At 39.3% G+C, this 20,807-nt stretch overlaps 1 protein-coding gene and 1 pseudogene across 1 annotated transcript; one reads left to right on the top strand and one right to left on the bottom strand.

Moving 5' to 3' along the window:
- Positions 1-1,534: 1,534 nt before the first annotated feature.
- Positions 1,535-2,329, top strand: LOC122070295. Its single transcript, XM_042634418.1, has 2 exons — positions 1,535-2,103; positions 2,202-2,329. Exons 1-2 carry the CDS (start codon positions 1,669-1,671, stop codon positions 2,205-2,207), a joined length of 441 nt encoding a protein of 146 aa, XP_042490352.1. The 5' UTR covers positions 1,535-1,668; the 3' UTR covers positions 2,208-2,329.
- Positions 2,330-8,396: 6,067 nt separating this feature from the next.
- Positions 8,397-13,579, bottom strand: LOC122070303 (annotated as a pseudogene).
- Positions 13,580-20,807: the final 7,228 nt, after the last annotated feature.

Genomic DNA, 20,807 nt, shown 5'->3' on the forward strand with positions numbered 1-20,807 from the left:
GGGTAATAAATGGAAAGAAAAGAAGTCATAAAGCTTTATATACTATTCCTACTTAAGTGAATAGTGATGGATGGGTCACACAGGTGGGTGGGTGTACCCACCTGTCATACCCACCCAAGAGTCAAAACTTGGATTTTTGACCGGGCTCGGACCTCGGCTCAAACCCCACTCCAGGCATACATTGTAGCATACGTATATATATCTTAAAATACAGATATAATACCTGTTTTATCTGTACATAGTCTTATGGTAGGTGCACGTACACGGTTTGGGCACTCCCGTCTCTTCTGGCACTGGCTCGGACTTGTCGGGCCAGCCGGTGTTTAAGGTCACCCGTGCCATCATAGCCCATAAGGAACCCGCTCTCATATCCTCAGGCTCGGTTCCTGCATAGTTAAACTGGTTCAACCACGAAATCAGACCGGGTTTAAGAAGCGGGATATTACAATGGTTGTGAGTGGAGGATACATGCTTCACCCACTGAAGACAAAGTGACTTTTATGGTTAAGTCATATAATCCTATGCACACTTGTTCTAAGAGAAAAGATAGAAACCCCAATGCAACCTCAAGATGGAAAGCCAAGAAACTTGGTCCACAACTCAAGGTAGATCTCGAGCTTTCTACTAAAAGTATGAGAGCTATATTGTGGAAGGATTATAAGCTTGAACTAAGTTATATGCACATTTGGAGGGCATGACTGCTTGCCAAAGAAACCAATGAGGGTAATCATGCCATGTCATATGCCAAACTTTTAAAGTATGGAGAGATAAACAGACAAACCGGAGTTCAATTTTAAAGCTACAATTCATTTCAAGAAATAACATAGTTGACAAACCTGTTTTTAAATGGTGTTTTATTTGTCATGAAGCCAGCAAAGTTGGGTTTGTTAATGGTTCTAGACCATTTATTGTTAGATTGATACCATTTGAAGGGAAAGTATGGAGGCATTCTACTATCAGCTATTTTTGTGGATGGAAACAATGGATCCATTGTTTCCACTTGCATTCGTAGTTGTGGAATTTGAGTGCAAAGATAGTTAGTTTGTTTTTCTTCCACAACCTATATACTGCATTGCATTCTACTCAGATGACATGGGATACCTGGCATTCATGTCAGATAAGTAGAAGGTGTACTTGATTATCTATATAATTTTTTTTTTTTAATCATATACTATGGTTTTACTTGCACATATTGATCTCATTATCTTCTTATGTGATATATAGGGTCTAACTGAGGTAGTACGAGAGGTTTTCCCTGACTCATATACCAGGCATTGCAGTAGGCACTTGTATGCCAACTTCAAGCTCCAGTTTCTAAGAGCATAAAAAATGCAACACGTGATCAGTTGATTACGATTCCTCCCAGTTCATGGTCCAGATGGGCATTTGATCATAGAGCAAAGAGTGACCACATAACCAATAATATGACAGAGTCCTTTAATCATTGGGTAGGATCATATAGAGACAAACCCATTTTATATCTAATTGACCAACTGTGGATTAGTTTGATGGAAAAAATTATACAAGAGGTTCGAACAAGCATGTTCTTATAAGGGGAGCTTAACACCAAAGATTAAGAAGAAATTAGATTTTTCCTACCAACAATCAAGATCATGTGTGGCCACATTTGTAGGTCATAATGAATTTTAGGTGAATGATGGTACATCAATGTTTATGGTCAACTTGAATACCAGGAAGTGTGGGTGTCTAGTGTGGGAAGCAACTGGGCTACCATGTAGTCATGTAGCTTGTTGTATTGCACACAAGAGGGAAAGACTTGAAGATTATTGTGACAGTTTTTACTCTCTTGGAAAATATATGCAAGCATATGAGAACATGATACATCCGCTTCCTAATATTTCAGAGTTGGCAGATACTAATACTATGGGTGTGGTAAATCCTCCACCTCCGAGAAGACAATCAGGCAGACCCCACAAAATTAGGAAAAGGAAGGATGGAAAACCAGCTGCTGGAGAGTATAGGATGGGTTCTTCATCAGTAAGATGTGATAGATGCAAGCTTGAGGGTGGTCATAACAAGAGAACATGTGAGGGTGGTGCCATTAGAAGGAAGAGGGCATGGTCATCAAGTAAAACTATGCAGGTATTGTTTTCATTCTTTAACATTCATTATTTTTTTTTCGTTATGTTCACTTGACCTTACATTAATGAATGAATTTGTTCTAATTGCTTATGTGGCAGAATTGAAATGTAGTGGCCACTCAAACTGATGCCAATGTTTCTTAACAAACGAGATTGCATTATGCATCAACGGACCAAATTGATAGTGTTCAAGCAAGGAGAAGAGCAAAAATGCCAACAACTCGGGCAAGGAGAAATGAAAAAGATGCAATAAAGTTGCAAATCAAGGATTAAGTTTGGATAATGATGGAATTTTGTGTTATGAAATAAACTTTTTTTTTTTTTTTGGTATAGTTTTAGGTATTTGGTGGAACAATGTATCTAGATATTTGACTTTGGTTTGGATAGAGATGCTATTTTAATTGGTTTTTGGAATGTAGATGCTACTTTAGTTGGTATCCTAGTATATTGTAATATTGGAACAGGTTAACTGATGATGAGATATTTGATATATTACTAGTATGTTTGATTCATCAAATGGGACCATGTACATTGTAATATGGAATAGGTTCATGATGTCAATTTTTTTTTAATATCGAACAGGTCAAATGATGATGGGATTTTTTATATGGAACAGATCCATGATGTCAATTTTTTATTAATATCGAATTAGTCAAATGATGATAGGATTTTTTTCAAATGCTTATTGCAAACAGGTCCATGGTGGCCTAATGATGAACAGGTCAAGTTTTCAAATCTTAAAACAAACTCAAATGTAACTCGAATTCTTCCCACCTCGGGTTCACAAAACTGAAACCGGAGAGGTAGAAAATACACATTCTTTTTAGAGGAATTATCACTCCCCTCCCCTGAACTATGGGGAAATATCAAGTTCCCCCTATGTTTTTCCATAAATATCATTAACCTCCCCCTAAATAGAAAGATTCTATCTAACGTCCCTAGCCGTTTGAAATGGTTGTTAAGTCAGTCTCATTTTTCCTATAATCCCTAAACTACCTAATGTGTTGAAACACCAAAATACCCTTAATGAAATGAAGCCCCCCCCCCCCCAAAAAAAATACTCTTAATGAAATAAAGCCCCCCAGTTCCCTTCTTTGAGATCGGTTGAAACCCCTTTCTCTTAGTCGATAGAAAAAACCTGCAACTCCTCAAAAAGAGAATAGACTAATCTTCTCCCAAGTTTTGGAAATTGGAAATCATCTCTTGTTAGAAGGGTTCAACCGACCTCAAAGAAGGGAAATGGGTTGCTTTACTCCATTAAGGGTATTTTGGGGTTTTAACTCATAAGGGGTAGTTTAGGGATTATAGAAAAAATAAGACTAACTTACTAGCCATTCCAAACGACTGGGGACATTAGATAGAATCTTTCTGTTTAGGGGGAAGTTAATGATATTTAAGAAAAAGTGTAGGGGGGAACTTGATATTTCTCCATAGCCCAGGGGAGGGGAGTGATAGTTCGTTTTCTTTTTAAAGCCCTATCCTTTTACATCATATTGAACAATTGAACAATTCTTACCCAAGAAAAAAAATAGCATAAATTAAATAAGTGCATCTCTCATCATATAGGTAGAATATAGGTAGAATATGTAGAATAATTTATACAATAATGACATCAGTCTTTCTTTCCAAAATTAACCAACTTTCCTATTGAAGTTCAATCTAGTATTTTAAGTCTAGCTTATTCATTACTTCTAGAACATCTCTCATCATCCTCGTCTTATCCTCCAATTCGTTAATTGCACCGTTCCAATATCCTTTGACATAGTCTGATGAAGGAGAAGGAGATGATGAAGTTGAGGTTTTCGAACATTGGGACCAAGGTGGAGTCTAGTCACTGTTAGAGCTTGGCTTGAATTTGATATCCATTCGAACATTTGACAACCTTGGCTTCCAACTTGTAAGACAAGTAGAATGATATACTAAGAACTTAAGGAAATAAATATTGATATGTTAATTATACAAAAAAGTTAAAAATTCATGCCCCACTTGATTGCGAAGAACACTGAAAATATCGACCATAATTAGCACTTATCTTCGCAATTCTAACCTTACGTTGACCTTTTCCACAAACAAATCCTAAGTTGGTCAACCCACATGAAGAATGGGGAGTTCATTGGACATTTGAAAATTTTTCTTTCAACATGTGATCTTGACTTTGATGTGAAAATTGAACAATCTTTACCACACACATCACATTTAGTAATGATGCATCTAGACAAACTTGATGTCATCTCTACTTTTATATTAGTAACAAGAGAAAGTTAAGAATTCACAATCATATGTCTACAATATTCAATTGCAATACAAAAGGTATTGAGACAAGATATCCTATATCACAAGTAGGTAATCAACACCAAAAATAATTTATACATAATTATAAGATAGTACTCCACCATTGCTCCACAATTGATGAAAAGAAGGCAATTTATCAGTTGGCATTTATAGAACACAAAGGTGAAAAAATGAGCAAGTTGAGAGGCAATGTAGAGTACCTAGAAAATTTAATGAATTAAATGGAAAGAGTGACAACAATTCAGGCAATATGAATATTTACACTCAGATATTTTCACCAAAACTTCAAAAGTAGTAAGCCAAAATTATTTAGATTAGTGGTCCCTGAAGTTCGAAGGTACAAAAACCTAGGGTATTCTTTAGAATCACAGAAACCCCATTAATTAGTGGTCTCTTGGTTAAAGTACTTATTACATTCATGTATCTAAAGAACTAAGATGTTAGAATCCCTAGATGTATTGTAAGACCCCTGAAAAATCCAAATGTTAGTACTGTAAACCAATGTTCTGAAACTCAGTTCAGCCCTCGACTCAGTAGGCCTACTGGAAGTTGTATCAACAATTCAACTCAGTTCATTCTTTCTTCATTGCTCATCAATTTAGATCAACAGATAAGAATATCTTTGTCCCACACTAGCATTTTTCTTATGGTCTCTATGTTTATTTCATGCAACTAATGGTGAAGCACTCAATAGACATTACTGCAAAGAGAAGTTCACCATATTCTGCTCACAGCCAGCCAAGAAAATTATTCTGCTATCCCAAATTTGAACAGCAATGAGTAAATGGTTATAAACAAACAATCAGATGTCTCTGACCTCAAAGAGGGTAAAGTTACTCTCATCATCTACATATTCGAAACATTGTAATACTAGAGTTCTCTAAAAGGCTCCAAACCAAAACCAAAAAATAATTCAATTGGTCAAATTGGTCTTCCCTTGCTAACATCGCCCTACTATAGAACCTACAGCTACCATTACTACATAGGGGTGTCAATTAGTCAATTTGGTTTGGTTTCGATAGGGTTGAATCAGTTTCGGTCTAGGAATAAGGGAGACCAAAACCAATCCATTAAGGAACTTCGGTTTTTGGTAGGTTTCGATTCCAGTCCTATTTGGTTTCGGTTTATTTCAGTTTTTTAATATTGGCTTAATACTGGTTTAGATCGGTTTATTATTGAGCTTGAACCATAATGAAATCTTACATTCATAACTTATACTGATAAGATTTGATGAAAAAAAAACACTTTAAATTTATGATTAAATCATGTTTTATCGTTGTAAGGGAAAGATAACTAATACTCAAACCAATGGATAACAAATTACTAAGAAGATAACTAATATTGAAATCATAACATTAACCCTATTATCCAATCATTCATTTAGCTATCCAACTAGTTTTGTATAGTGAACAAGGAAATCAATGGAAGCATTATTACAATTTACAAATTAATTTCTCTATTCATAACCTAATATTCAATGATTTGTAATAATTCCCCTTACAATAAAAAATATTCTCACTAATATTCTAAAAAATGGATAGTCAATTCACCAATTTATAATCTCATAATCATTTTTTTTTAGAGGTTTCATTTGGTTTGGTTATTGGTCGGTTTAGTTTAGACCGTTTTTCAGCCGGCCCCAATATACTTCAATCCAAAACCAATCCAATAAGGATTGATTTGGTTCGGTTCAGGTTTTATCGGGCAGTTTCGATCGATTTTATCGGTTCGAGCTAGGTTTTGACACTCTCATTACTGCATTAGAATTTAGAAGATCATTGCTTCATAAGAAGGCAGAGGAGAAATTCTGGAAGAAAATCAGGCAGAGGAGGAAGAACCAAAAATCGAGGAAAGAGTGACCACAAGGACACTCGTCTTTTGTAGAGTGAAGGAGAAGGCCATTGATGGTGGCATAATGGCGGAAAGTGCGACAGGTTGAGCTTGTCATGATCTGTGCTTGCCTCTGCGCAAAAAGGCTTCCTCAACTCCACAGTGAAGGTGAGTGAAGGTAGGGGTGATGAGGATTTGGGTAAAAACATGTATTTTAGTCAATAGGGTACAACAATCATTTTAACTCCTCACTTAACAGTGACTGACGGCAAAGGTCTGAGTTTAATTTGGTATTATACAGGGGGTGTCTCTTTAATTGTGACATTCTCTAGGAGGGTGGCACTGTAAATTTTCCTTAAAATAAGAATAATAATAATAATAATAACATCCATATAGTATAGATAGGTTGGCCATTACTGGGAGCAGCCATTCTACTTCAATCTACATCTATCCATGTCAAATGATACCTATTGCCCAATCCATAACCTGAAATCCGTCTGTATCGATGTCATTAAATCTGTTATCGATGTCGTTGCCTCCACAATAATAATAGATAGGGGCGATTGCCCTTTCTTCATTCAATAGGCTGAGGTATATTAGCTATCGCTTACTGCACCTGCTCTCCCTATCAAAGGTCAAGCCTTGCTTTTCTACTCCAATAGTAGGTTCTCCCATGGGGATCACAAGTCCATCCCTTCCGTCCCGAGGATCATTGACATTTCCACAGGGAATAATGTATACATAAACACTACATGTATGGCCAGATTTTTTATACCTTGCCATTAATTCTTTCCATTTTTTGAGCATTTTGAATACTCTCTATGTGGTCATTTTTTTACTTTGAGATGGGGAGAACAATAAGCTTGGAATAAGACTTAATCTAAGCCTGTGTCGAAAGTGTAAATATATGAAGTTAGCCTTTTCCCAGAATATATAAAAATTTACCATTAAATACTTTCCTGCTTTCTTGAGGGAGATGAGACGCATTAATAATAAGTACTTGTAGTCGCATTTAATAATTTGCCCACAGATACCCATCAGCCCGTCCAAAAAGGAGGAAAGAGTAGGTAAGAGTGTAAGACGGAAGGCACGTCTCTTAAGATTTGTTGCAGTTCAACTTTATAAATCATCAATTCCCCTTAAATTTCTTTCTCAGTCCCACTTCCCACAATTTCATCTTTTCTTAGACTTCCTCTAATGGCAACTCCCAAATTGGTAACCCTTACAATTAAGAAAGGCGTATTAGCCTGGTATAAAAATTAGTTGGGCTGATACAAGGATTTGTAGTCATGGCTCAGGGTTGTGGTTGTACATCAGACCTTTGTTGTAGCTAGCATAGGTATTGTTGTACTATTAATTCGTACCATAGAGGCTGAAATAGTTACACAAACATTCTTCGGTGAGATTATCAATCAGGTTGCCTCAAGTTGTGCAAGAAAAAACTTCTATACACGTGATGCATTCCACACAACACTTAATGCGTACCCTAGTTTCATCACTACCGGAATAATTGATCACTATAAACATGAGATTGCCGAAAAAGCATCACACAACTTTTAATTCGAACCCTAGTTTCATCACTACCGGAATAATCGATGACTATAAACATGAGATTGCCGCCTTTTTCGCCCTACGACACGTGAAAATAATTTTATATGTAGTCCCTTCAGAATTGGACAAAGGGCAATTACAAAATTACTTCTTAATTCACCACTTTGGCAAAAGTTGCTCCCTTGAGAGTAATAACGCATGCAATTCACAACAGTAGTAATGTATGCCTCCATTAATGTGTATGCCTCCATTAATGACTAAATTGTCCACAATGTACTAACCTGAAGTACAAATATAGTAGGAACAAAATAACTCCTGAAGAGGGAGATCATGGTTCATAAGAACTACAATAAATTTCAATCCAAACAAGGGAGAAAAAAAAATGGGAACTAGAAAAAAATCCATATCAATCCATTCATTACTACTTAGGGTTACTACTTCCTCCTAATTGCACACTCACTGCACAGTGCACATTACAAGGGTTAGCAAATTTCAGCAATTTCTGTACAAACACATCAACTATCACCAATCGAATCTCTCCATCAACTTTTTGCCCTTCACATTAACATTGACTATCCAATGCTACCTGCCACCGTTATGCCCCACAACATCGTCGGAATGACAATCTAATGCACCTTGGTCTAGGGCATTCAGGGCATCTGGGGCATTTGGGGCATCTAGGCCGCCATCTAGGCCATCTGAGACGACATAGTCTTACTCTACAGCACCTGTTAGTAACAAACGGAGTACAAGTCGTAGTGTTAGACTTCATTGATTGTTGATGAAGGCTTTGCCTTATCTTTTTTAGGTGGATCGCTGTAGTCATGTTCTCCATCTCTTGAATGAATCTGCACAGATGGCGAATGTAATCAGGGTAGAGCTCCAAATTGCAATGTCCACCTCCCTTGATCCATAATGGATCATATGGATCCCTTGCCAATTGCCACAAACCACTTCCATGAAACCAATTCACTACATCATCTTCTGTACCCTGTAAAATGTTAACCTTGCATGCTTTAAGATTTACAATAGACAAGAAATTTGCATTGCCAAAAACATGAGATGAACAAAATTGAGCAGAATAATTCATGTTAAGACTTTAGAGACATCTGGAAATTCATAGAACACTTTTCAAAGAGTTAGCTGCCTAAAAGTGAATTTAGACTGAATGAATGTCTATCATTTAAAAAGAGAAAACGAACAAGTGTTGCACGCAGATCAGCTCTGTTTCTTAGTTGAGTAAATATAGACATGCCAAATGTTCTGAAAAGTGGCACGCCCTCGCCCAGAACAATTCAACCACAGAACTACCACAACATGTTTTGTTAGATTGGCTCAATGGACAGAAAGCAAACAGGTGGTTATATCAACCCATACATTTTTTTAGGCCAGTTAGAAGGTATAATTCCGATCATATAAATTTTGAATCCGCAATCAGGATCAATTGAAACCACAGTTTTCTTCCACTTATGCTGAATTATTTGTCAGTTTCTTACCAATCTTCTGGACCTTCTCCCCACTTTTTCCCTAATAATAAAGTAGCTTCTTCCCTTAAAAGGGAAAAGGAGAAAAAGAAAAGGGCTCAATCCCAACTAGTTGGAGAAATCGATTTATTTTCTGTAACCTCCACCACGGTTTAAGCTTGTCATATGTTTTAGGAAAGCGAAATATAGTACATTTGGTTGTGTTACATGAATTTTGTAAAAGCTGGAAGGTAAAAACACTGAACATGAAAGAACTTCAGCTAGATACATAGATCTAAGCAAAAAGGTAATTTGTGTATGCATACGTGCACTAGTAAGCCAAAAGTGCTAGAGCTTCTAATCTATAATCCATGACTTGTTAAGTATAAATTTCTTACTCCATGTTAAGATGGAGGGATTTAAAAACAAATTACAAATTACACACTAAAAATATGTAGACCCTAAAGATGTTAGGGATGCACTCACATGGATCACAAGCACTGGGCACTTCACCTTCTGAACTTTGTTAATGTTCTGCAGTTTCCAGTATAATCAGTACCACAATATGATAAGTGATAAAAAAAAGGAACACAAAACTAGTGGTGAACTGAAATTTTGAGGAACCAGCTACATTGAACCCAAAGACAATCTAACAATTTCATCATAGCGCACAAGACATGCAAATATTTGCAGGGAATCAGAAAATCCCCTAGGCTGAAAGCTGAATAGCCATTACCACATGCTCATTAAAGTTTCGATCTATCAAATCCTTTGGTATGTCAAAAAGTTTTGGGAACAGGCACTTGAATGGATGATTGTGATGATAATAGAAATTCTCAACTGTAAATTCCACTTGGAGAGATGAGCTACTCACCTTATAAATGTCAAAGCAGAGTGTGACCTTCACATGACAGAGAACACGAAGTCCAGAAAGTATGGCACTATGAAGAACAACACCTCTCAGCCTTGGCAACTGAGCTGCTAAGTGCAATGTTGGTCCACTTCCAACTGATTGCCCATACAAAATCAAGTCTTCCTGACTAACTCCATACTCAGTCTCAAGACACTCATACACTGCTTCAATGTCTGCATAAGTGTCAATTTCACTAGGCTGCATTACATAGACAAAGTACTAATCAGTACATGTGAACTAATTCCCATATCTGAAAACTTGAGGGACTTACAGCCGTGGCATTACTCCATGATGAAAGTAACTGCCATTCGGGTCAACACTACCCACAGTGAAAGAACCCAAATACACCATTTTCATGGGTACAAACAGGAAACCTCCTGATTGAGATATCAAAATGACCAAATGATCCAAGATTGAACTTCTATTCAGTTCACCCTGATCATTTTGAAATATACAGTAATAAGAGGACATCCATGTGATTTCATTCGGGTCCCATCCCTCAGCATATACACGACCATTATGGTTACCTCACATATAGTTGAGATCTTGCATACCTCAGATTTCATTTTCTGTTACTTTGAAAAGCAGAGGGAAACAATTGGTGTGTAAATGGAGCTTAGGTACTATCTAGCAAATTTCTTTATTTCCACCGGCATAACAACGAATCCATCCAAGAAAGTTGACCAAAGCAATTCCAATGTACTGAGTGGAATAACAGCCTACCTTACCAGTTGAAGCTCCATAACCAGAATAGTCATATCTGCAGTAAAACATGACAGAGGAGATCAAAACAAAATGCAGTGAAGTTTAAATTCAACGGAAATGACAATGATGGATAGAGCACATCTGATTGGCTCAAAAAATCTGCCACATGGCATATCAGATGTAGCCAAAATTTTGTCCGGGTGGACCCCAAGGTCAGTTACCCATCTGTCAAGTTCCAGCCCTATTGAAGTTAGCCAAGTGACAAAAATCAAGGTCTACGGGAGGACTAGGGGGGTGCATGTCAATACATGGATAGCTGAAACTACATGGGGTGCCTTGGGAGCATATTTAAATCTAAAACTTAACAGGTAGTCAATCCACACGCCACCCTTTATATCCAACTGTCAAAATCACTGCATATCCTGTCCGTGGCAGATTTACATGGCCAGTTGGGCCATGACGTGCCAATTTTCCCCCAAAACGCATAATATTGCATCATTGAGGGCCTACAATGTATAAAACAAGTAGAAACATCCAAAGGGAACCACTAAAAAGAAGATGAAGCTAGGTGAACGTGACTAACAGGGGAAGAAAAAGTCTGGGTTTTGCTGTGTAAAAATGGTTGGTTACGCCAGACCTATAACCATGATGGTTTTGCCCCTCCAATGGCTTAGTTCATACAAATGGAGCATTACGGTAATGGTCATGTAAATTTCTTAATGATCTTTTGTCTTGAATGTGTCATGAAGATGGTTGTGTGCTTGGTCTAACAATGGCTTTTTTTTTTGAGCTAGGAAAACAGGCACTGGGAGTGGAGGTTTGGAAGACATATATAAATAGACAATTCAAACTTACACACCCAAAAAAAAAATTCCACTCCCCAAATTAAGACATCATGGCCTTGAAAAATACTCCCTCCCCCCCTCTCTCTCTTTCCCTTCTCTTGGAGGAGAGATAGGTAGTAGTAGTAGTAGTAGTACTAACCAAGCATCTGGGGTAGGGGTGAACGGAAAATTGATCTGCCTGAACTATGTTATTGGTTCAGCTTCAGTTTTGGGTTTTTAGAAAGCAATAAAGGCTCAGATCGATTGTGGTTTGGCTTTTGTGAAGGAAAAGCAGATAATTCCAGATTTATGAAGGAACATTTCGACAATGAAGGCTCAGATCTGACCTAAACTAAAAATACCAAGTGGAGGATGGCTTAAGATTTAAGACCTCAAACACAAACAGACAGCAAAGCCTTGAATAGTGATTAATCCTAATATATTTTTAAAGGCTATAAAGAAAAGAAAGTACACCACATTGAACTATGAAGTATGAACACGCCAAAATAAAAAAGGTCAGAAAGAAGAGAAAAGTACAGAAAAAACCCAAATAGTGACAAGTGAGAAGTACAGTGAAAGTATATGTGTACATTTCCAACACCTCTAAACACACACACGCTCCTGAAATGACAGAAAGGGGAGGACTGCCTTGCATAGCTTTAACAAAGCAAACTTACTCATCAGTCAAAAAAGGAGGGATCCAGGTCTCTTTTCAACTTTGGGATTAAAAATAAATAAATCCGACTCACTCATTGAAATAATCTAAAAACCCATTTATTTGACAAAATCATGATTTTCCAGAAGTAATCTATTGCAATTATTCAATTAGGATAAACTATAATCAAATCTTAGAACTAAAGATCAAAAGATCAAACCCATGAAAGTTGAATCACAAACCCACGCGACCAGACCACCAAGATCAAGAACAAAAGAAATCCAGCAAGAAAATCTTGCTACAGTAGAGATTCCATCACAGTTAACAAAAGAAACCCAGTAAAAAGAGGAAAGGGTAGTGAAGTCATACTAACCCCATGAGATTAACTCTGAGATTGATCTTGAGTTGCACAAACAGATCATAGAGCTGCCCAAGATCAGCAGCATTGCCATGAGAGTAAAGCAGAGTGAGCCTCGCATAAGGGTTCCTTAGGTAGAAAGCTACGATCTTGTTACCACGCTTAGTGTCAAGCAACCAAACATCAAGCGAACCATCATCTTGAGGGATTGACAAAGAAGAAGAAGAAGAGATCGCCATCAGCTTCCCATCCTTTTCTCGCCTCTTCACCTGATAAGTCGCAGGTCTCGGCGGAAAGAATGCAAATTTCGCTGCAAGACACGAGACCACACAACCCATTCCCCCCAATAGAATCCACAGAAACCCAACTCATTGACAGAACAATAAACCCAAATGCATGTATTTTGTGTAGCCAAAACAAACAACAAAGAGACCCCAAAGAAATATAAAACAGAGTAGCTTCAGCTTCACTGGTTCTTTGGGATATTTGGAGCTCAGCTGCAAAGAAAGTCCATAAGGAGAGAAGAAAAGTGGGATCTTTTCAGGGTTCCACTGTACGAGGGTTAATCAGCAAAGCTGCAAAGGAAAAAAAAAAAATGGAGAAATTAAAGAGTAACTGTACTGTACTCTGTCTATGACTGTGAGCCTCTTGTATGTATTCTCACACGATGGTCTGTGATTTGTGAACCCCGGTTGAGTTGTAGGAGAGAAAGCTTCTAGGGACGGGTGCGGCCAGTGATTTGCTATTAAGGGTGAAACAATACAGGAATTCCTCTCCAGTGACCCAGTCACAACTCACATTTGAAAGTGGAAACAAAACAGAGAAAATACTGACAAACAAAGGGCGAGGGTTCCCCACGACGATGCCAGTGTGGGGAGGATTTTAAACGCCATGCCAATGCATAGAATGGTATCATTCACTTATATGATTCACATTGCACTCAAAAAATTAAAAATAAAAAACTAACAAGATTCACGTGGCCTCTTTTTTTTTTTTTTTTTTTTGGGTACCGTTAAGATTCACATCAGTTAAATGGTAGAGAATATGTGCTTTTTATACGCACTAGGAACGGATGGGGTATGGACTCAATCAGAGGATCAGGTCTATAGTGATATGCAGGAATACTATACCCAAATATTCAACTCAGGAGGTATAGATGATGATGAGGCTTTGCATCTTGTCCTTGACTCAATACAATCAAGTATTTTGGAGGAGATGAATAGGATGTAACGGCAACGATAGAAGAGTTTTTGCTATGGCACCATTAAAGACACCAAGCCCTGATGGTCTTCCTCCAGCTTTTTTTTTTTTAGAGTATTGAGATTTTACACATGCTCATCTTTTGTATGTAAATTTTTTTTTTTTTTATATATCTCTAGTAATTTTTCGATAGCGTGTTATGATACTTGTATCTGCCTTATTCCAAAGTATACTAATCCTAAGATTGCAGATCTATTTTGAACAATCAGTCTTTGTGCAATTGCAGTTAAGGTCATTATAAAAAATTTAGCACCGGGCTCAAGAATATTTTATAGATGGTGATCTCCCTGGTGTAGTCTGTTTTCATCCCAAAGAGATCTATCTCTAACAATGTCTTCGTTGCACATGAAATTTTTAACTACATAACAAGAATAAAAAAGGGAAGTAGAAGTTCTTAGCTTTGAAGCTTGATATGAAGAAGGCGTACGATAGGGTGGAATGAAAATTTATTGACAAACTTCTTCACCGATTTGGGTTCTCAGACCACTGGATCAAGATGGTCATGTCTTGCCTATACTCGGTTAGAGATTAGTCATTAATGAGACTGTAAGGGATAGTGTGACTCGCAAGAGGGATATTAGGCAAGGGGACCCATTGTACCAGCTCTTTGCTCCCAAGCTTTCAGTATTTTTGTTGCATGAGCAGAAAACGGTGGTTTACTGAAAGGGACTCGGCTAAGGAATTGAACTAATCCAATTATACATTTGTTATTTGCTGATGATTGCTTCTTGTTTTCTCATTTGAAGTTGGATGAGGTGTGCCATTTTAAACATTGTTTGGAATGGTATTGTAACGGAAGTGATAAACCTATCAACTTGAAGAAATCACCACTTTCTTTTATCCCTGATGTCCCACTCAAATTTCAACAGTGGTTCTCTCAAATATTAAAGTTCTCCTATATCAAAGGTCCATCCAAATATTTTGGTTTACCTACAATATTTTGGGGTACTATGGCCAAGCTCTTCAAAGAAATTTCAGAGAAAGCTGCGTTTTAATGGGTGGAAGAACCGTCTTTTGTCACATGCCGGCACGGAATAATGTCAAAGTCTCTGCCTTTTTCACTTGCCAATTATGCTTACTCTCATTTCAAACTTCCTGCAGTGCATCACAATTATCTTAGGAAGATGACCACTGCATTCTCTTGGGGCGATGGATCAGATAAGATGCGAATCCATTGGATCTCTTGGCTACTATTGTGCCAATCCAAGACTATGGGAGGACTCGGTTTTAGGGATCCATCACTACAGAACAAGGCTATGCTTGCGAACATAGCTTGGAGGTTGTTGAGTGACCCTGATATTGCATGAGCTAGGTTTCTCAAGGTTGTATATTTCCTAAATTGCAACTTCATGTAGGCAAGGTTGGGAGCTAACCCATCGTGGGCATGGAGCATAATGACAGGGCGTCAGGTCCTAGAGTCAGCGATGCTATGGCAATTTATTACAGAAGAGAGGATTCAGATATAGGGAGATAAGTGGCTGCCAACCTTACCAAACTTCAAGCTTTAGTATCCACCCCTTGAGGATTTCCCCTTCCATTTGGTATGTGACCTTGTTGATCAGGATTATATTTGCTGAAATCAGTATGTAATAAATCGATACATACACCCATCTCATTGGGCCATGATATTCGAAATACAGTTGGGTCTTTTCCCAATACAAGACCAACAGGTTTGGGGTGCCTCAAAGCAAGGATATTTCACAGTCAAGAGTGTTTACCATTGGTTGTAATTTATGGATTGCATCGGAAGGGGGAAGAGCATCCACAGCTGAACACATGCTTGGAGAGAGGTCTCCACACTGGTCTGGAAGGCTATATGGAGCTATGATACTTCATTGAAGATTAAGAGCTTCATGTGGAGAGCTTGTGTTGGTGGCCTTTCATTGGCATCAACATTGCACCATTGGCAAATACCATTTGCTCTACTCTGTCCAAGGTGTGGAGCTCATGCTGAACTGCAAATCATAAACTTTTGGACTATGAGTTTGCAAAGGCAGTACAGTTCCATAGCAACTCTCTTATGTGGTACCACAAAAACGGAGAAGTGAAGTTTCATATGTGGATTGATGGCTGGTCAGTTTCTCAGGGCAATGTAAGAAGGAGGCTAAGAAACTTAAGACTTTATGCTCTTTCCTTTCTTCATATATATGGTGTAGACGTAATGACCTCTTTATGCTCTTTCCTTTCTTGATATATATGGAGTGGACGTAATGATCTCATCTTTACACAGAAGAATTGGTCTCCTATGGAAGTGGCTATGGCTGCACAAAAAGCTTGTGCGAAATATTTAGTTGCTCATAAGTTGACTACCGCTGCACAATACCTTTGTACCAACTGTTTACACCTCATAGGTGGATGCCGCCTCCAACAGGTTTCTATAAGCTGAACTGTGACGCCTCATATCAGCAACAAAGGTAAAGCAGTGAGATTGGTTTTCTACTTCAAGATCATCGAGGAGAGCCTTGTGTTGCAATGTAAGCCATTTCATTTGCCATTGAAGCTTCAAACCCTTTGAACCTTTTTTCGTATCCACATTATCTAATTCCCTGGACATCAGAGTGAAATTGGGTTTCAGCTCCTTCAATTTCTAAACTAATTTCTCTGATTCTTCAGGTTCATTCTGCAAAACAATATACGCTAACCCAATATACGCTTACCATAAAGTGGTAGTATATTCCTGGTAGGATAATATTCCACCAATCTTTCCTATCATGTATAATTTCCTATTTCCTATATTGTACAAACCCCAGTAAACTAGGGTAACACTTCTTCTCTATATAATGTAATATTCCCATCATTGAGAGTTGAGCAATATAACACAATTTACTGTATCAATTCCTTTTTTTTATTTTTCTTCTTTTTCTTTTTCCTCTTTGGTTCCCTACTCCCACGAGCCTTCATCCTTAGCCCCTTGCACCTCCCAATCTGTGTGCCCTCTTTCTCATGGCTAGCGACCTCAACCCCTCTCTTTCTCTTGCTGCCACCACCATTGCAGTGGCCACACCTTCACCGCCTCCCTCTCTCTCTTCCCCTCATCACTTCTTTTCTCTTAAACTCACACCCACCAATTTCCTGCTATGGAAAAAGCAACTTGTCCCATTCTTGAAAGGCCAACGCCTCTTTGGCTTTCTTGATGGCACGAACCCATGCCCTGAAGATGCTACTGCCGCTGCTACCTGATCTCAACAAGACTCTCAGCTTATGAGTCTCATCGTTTCCTTTCTCACCGAAGCAATCATCCCTGTTGTCTTTGACAAAGAGACTAGCCATGACATTTGGACCACACTTCAGGATACCTATGGTTCATCCTCCTCCACTAGGTTGATGTCTCTCCACTTAACTCTTCAGAATCTTCGTCAACGAGCAGATGAATCTGTTACAGACTTCCTTCAACGAACCAAAGCCATTTTTAATGAACTGGCTGCCGCAGGTAAACCACTCACCACCTAGGATTTCAATATTTATGGCCTGTGTGGTCTTAAGGAAGATATGCAAGAGATCTTCCCCTCCCTTCTCACATGGACTGTCATTCCCAATTACATAGAGCTTCATGACCTCCTTCTGAGTCATGAAAGCATGCGTACAATTCACAAGCTAGGCCTTTCTGATGGGTTCTCCACTCCTCTTACTGCCAATACCACTCAATGGTCCTCTCCCTCCTCTGGCGAGTCCGGTTCCTCCTCTGATCGTGGCTCCAACAAAGATCGTGAGGGGCATAGCAAGGGTCATGGACATGGTCGCGGCAACTTCTTCTGCACCATCTACCATTAGACAAACCATAATGCAGCAACCTGTTTCTCCCATGCATCTACCCCATCACCCCAGACCAATCCAAACCCCTATTGCCACCAGTACTGCACCCCCCTCTCACCCTTCCTCAACGCATTATGCACATCCTAATCCCCTACTACCAATCCCATCCTACCCACCCATCAATTACCTAACCTGGTATCCTAATACTGGTGCCTTCTACCAGGTAACCCCTGACCTTCACTCCCTATCAACCTATGACACCTACATCGGTCAAGGTCAGCTTTAGGTTGGCAATGGTAAGGGCATTCCCATATCTCATATTGGTTCTACTAGCCTCCCCTCTTCCTCTTCTTCTCTCTTCTTTCGTCTTTCAAATGTTCTCTTTGTTCCTTTTATATTTTCGATAAAAAATTTACACATGAGAATAATGTCTTTTTTGAATTCCATGCTTCTCACTTTGTTGTCAAGGATCAGGTAACCAAGTCAATTCTCCTCTCCCAACCGAGTAACAATGGTCATTACATCCTTCAGGCTCCTCTCCTTCCTTTTGTCAGTATTGCTGAACAGACACCAATTGATGGTTGGCATCATCGCTTAGGGCATCCACATGAGCGTCTCCTTCGACTGATGTTGCGTGATAATAATCTACCGTATTAGTCCACATGGTTGAGTCGAGTCAAATCTATCAGGCTTGCCAACTTGGCAAAGCCAATAAGCTTTCTTTAGGTCCTTCTTCTTCAATTAGTTCATTTCCCTTGGATTTGGTTTATAGTGATGTATGAGGCCCCTGCGCCTCTCTCTCCCCTGAAGAACATAAATATTTTGTAATTTTTGTGGATGATTATTCCAAATATTATGGTTTTATCCTATGGTTCAAAAGTTTGAGGTTTTTCAAAATTTTCTTAATTTTCAAACCTTAGTTGAACATCAATTCTCCCGTAAGCTTAACTCCATTCAAACGGACTGGGGTGGTGAATATCGTGCACTCCTGACTTTTTTCTCTAAAATTTAGATTTGCCACAAGATCTCATGTCCCCATACCCATGAACAATAAGGCTCTGTTGAACGATGTCACCATCACATAGTTGAAACCAACCTTACCTTGCTTGCCCATGCATCTGTCCCTAAGCAATACTAGCGTTTATGCCTTTGATATTGTGGTTTACCTCATTAACCGCATGCCTTCCAGTGTTTCTAACCATGTCACTCCCTTCCAACAAGTTTTTATAAAAAATTTGACTATTCCTTCCTTCACATTTTTGGGTGTAAGTGTTTCCCCTACCTCCGTCCCTACCGCTCCACTCCATGTGTTTTTCTTGACTATAGTCCCTCTCACACAGGCTATAAGTGCCTTGACTTGGCCACCAATCATATGTATATTGCTCGACACGTCCGTTTCGACGAGTCCACTTTTTCATTTTCATATTACTCTGTTCCTGATCCTTCCACTCTCACTCCTGTCTACTCTGTTCCTTGGGCCTCTGCACCCATTCAAGTCACTTCTTTACCGCCTGCCAACCCAGCCCTTTCCTATTCTCCCACATCGCCCTAGCACACCGCCACCCACTCCACCATACTCACCACCCCTCATCTCCCCCATCCCTCTCGCCTCTCCTCTTCATACCCCGGCCCCCACACCATCCACCTCACTTGACCTCCGAACCCACCCTCTCACATCAATCTTTGCCACCACCAGCCCTACCAACCCTACATCCCAGCCATCCTCTCCTTCTCCCCCTACCAGCCTCCAACTTCTCCCTTAACCTGATCCCTCACCCACACACTTTCAGCGCATGCAGCTCAGGCCTAAACCCAATGCCCTCATCGCCACCTCTCCTATCACCACTGAACCAACCTGCTACTCCCAAGCCTCCAAATCTCCTGAATAGTGTAATGCCATGGAAGAAGAGTTTAATGCACTCATTTGCAAAGGCACATGGTCTCTTATCCCACAATCCCCTCATATGAACTTGGAAGGTTGTAAGTGGGTTTTCATAATCAAAAGGAAGGTTGACGGTTCCATCGAGCGCTATAAGGAACACCTTGTTGCAAAGGGGTTTCAGCAACAGGAAGGGTTGGACTACAATGAAATTTTTAGTCCCGTGGTCAAACCTATCATGATCCTATCCAACTTGGCTATTGCAGTCTCCAGAGGCTGGCCGATTCAACAGTTAGATATCAACAATGCCTCTCTCCATGGCATTCTTGATGAAGTGGTCTTTATGGTTCAGCTGCTTGGTTTCGAGGACAAGTCTCATCCACATCATGTCTTTCGTCTTCACAGGTCCTTGTATGGTCTCAGACAAGCACCCTGTGCCTGGTTTCAGTGACTGACTCATTTTTTGCTTCAATTGGGTTTCAAGCTTCACGCACGGATCCATCTCTTTTATTTACCATATGGGCAGCACCTATGTTTATATATTAATTTATGTGGATGACATTCTTTTTACAAGCAGTGTTCCCTCGCAGGTCACCTCACTCCTTCACCGCCTAGGTACAGAGTTATACATTACGGACCTCAGTCCTCTACACTTCTTCCTTGACGTTGCTGCTATCCAGCATCCTCTTGGTCTTCTGCTTTCTCAGGAATGCTATATTGATGATTTACTTAAGTGTTCTGGGATGGTGGATTGGAAGCCTTCACAGAATCCTATGGCAACATCTTCTAAGCCATTTGCTTCAGGGGGTGATCTCTATTCTGAGCCAACAATGTATTGCTCAATCGTTGGTGCACTGCAATATATCACTCTCACAGGGCTTGATGTTAGTTTTGCAGTTAATTAGGCTTGCCAATACATGCATGCCCATACTGAGGACAATTGGAGCTTAGTCAAGCACATCTTGTGTTATCTCAAGGCGAGTTGTTCCCATGGCCTTCTGCTTTAGCCCTCACCCTCTTCCTCCTTGCATGCCTTCAATGATGTTGATTGAGTAGGTAGCTCCACTGATCGTCGCTCCACTGGTGGCTATGCCATTTTCTTAGGCCCTAATCTTATCTTGTGGACACTTCGTAAGCAAAGGATAGTTGCACGCTCCTCCATAGAGCCGGAATACAAGGCATTGGCTGACACATATATAGAGCTCATCTAGTTAGTCATTTG

This window comes from Macadamia integrifolia, unplaced genomic scaffold, assembly GCF_013358625.1.
Source record: "Macadamia integrifolia cultivar HAES 741 unplaced genomic scaffold, SCU_Mint_v3 scaffold876, whole genome shotgun sequence".
Taxonomy (NCBI): domain Eukaryota; kingdom Viridiplantae; phylum Streptophyta; class Magnoliopsida; order Proteales; family Proteaceae; genus Macadamia; species Macadamia integrifolia.

Excerpts from the sequence above, each read along its gene's own strand:
- LOC122070295 (XM_042634418.1), top strand. The coding sequence starts at position 1,669 with ATGTTTATGGTCAACTTGAATACCAGGAAGTGTGGGTGTCTAGTGTGG.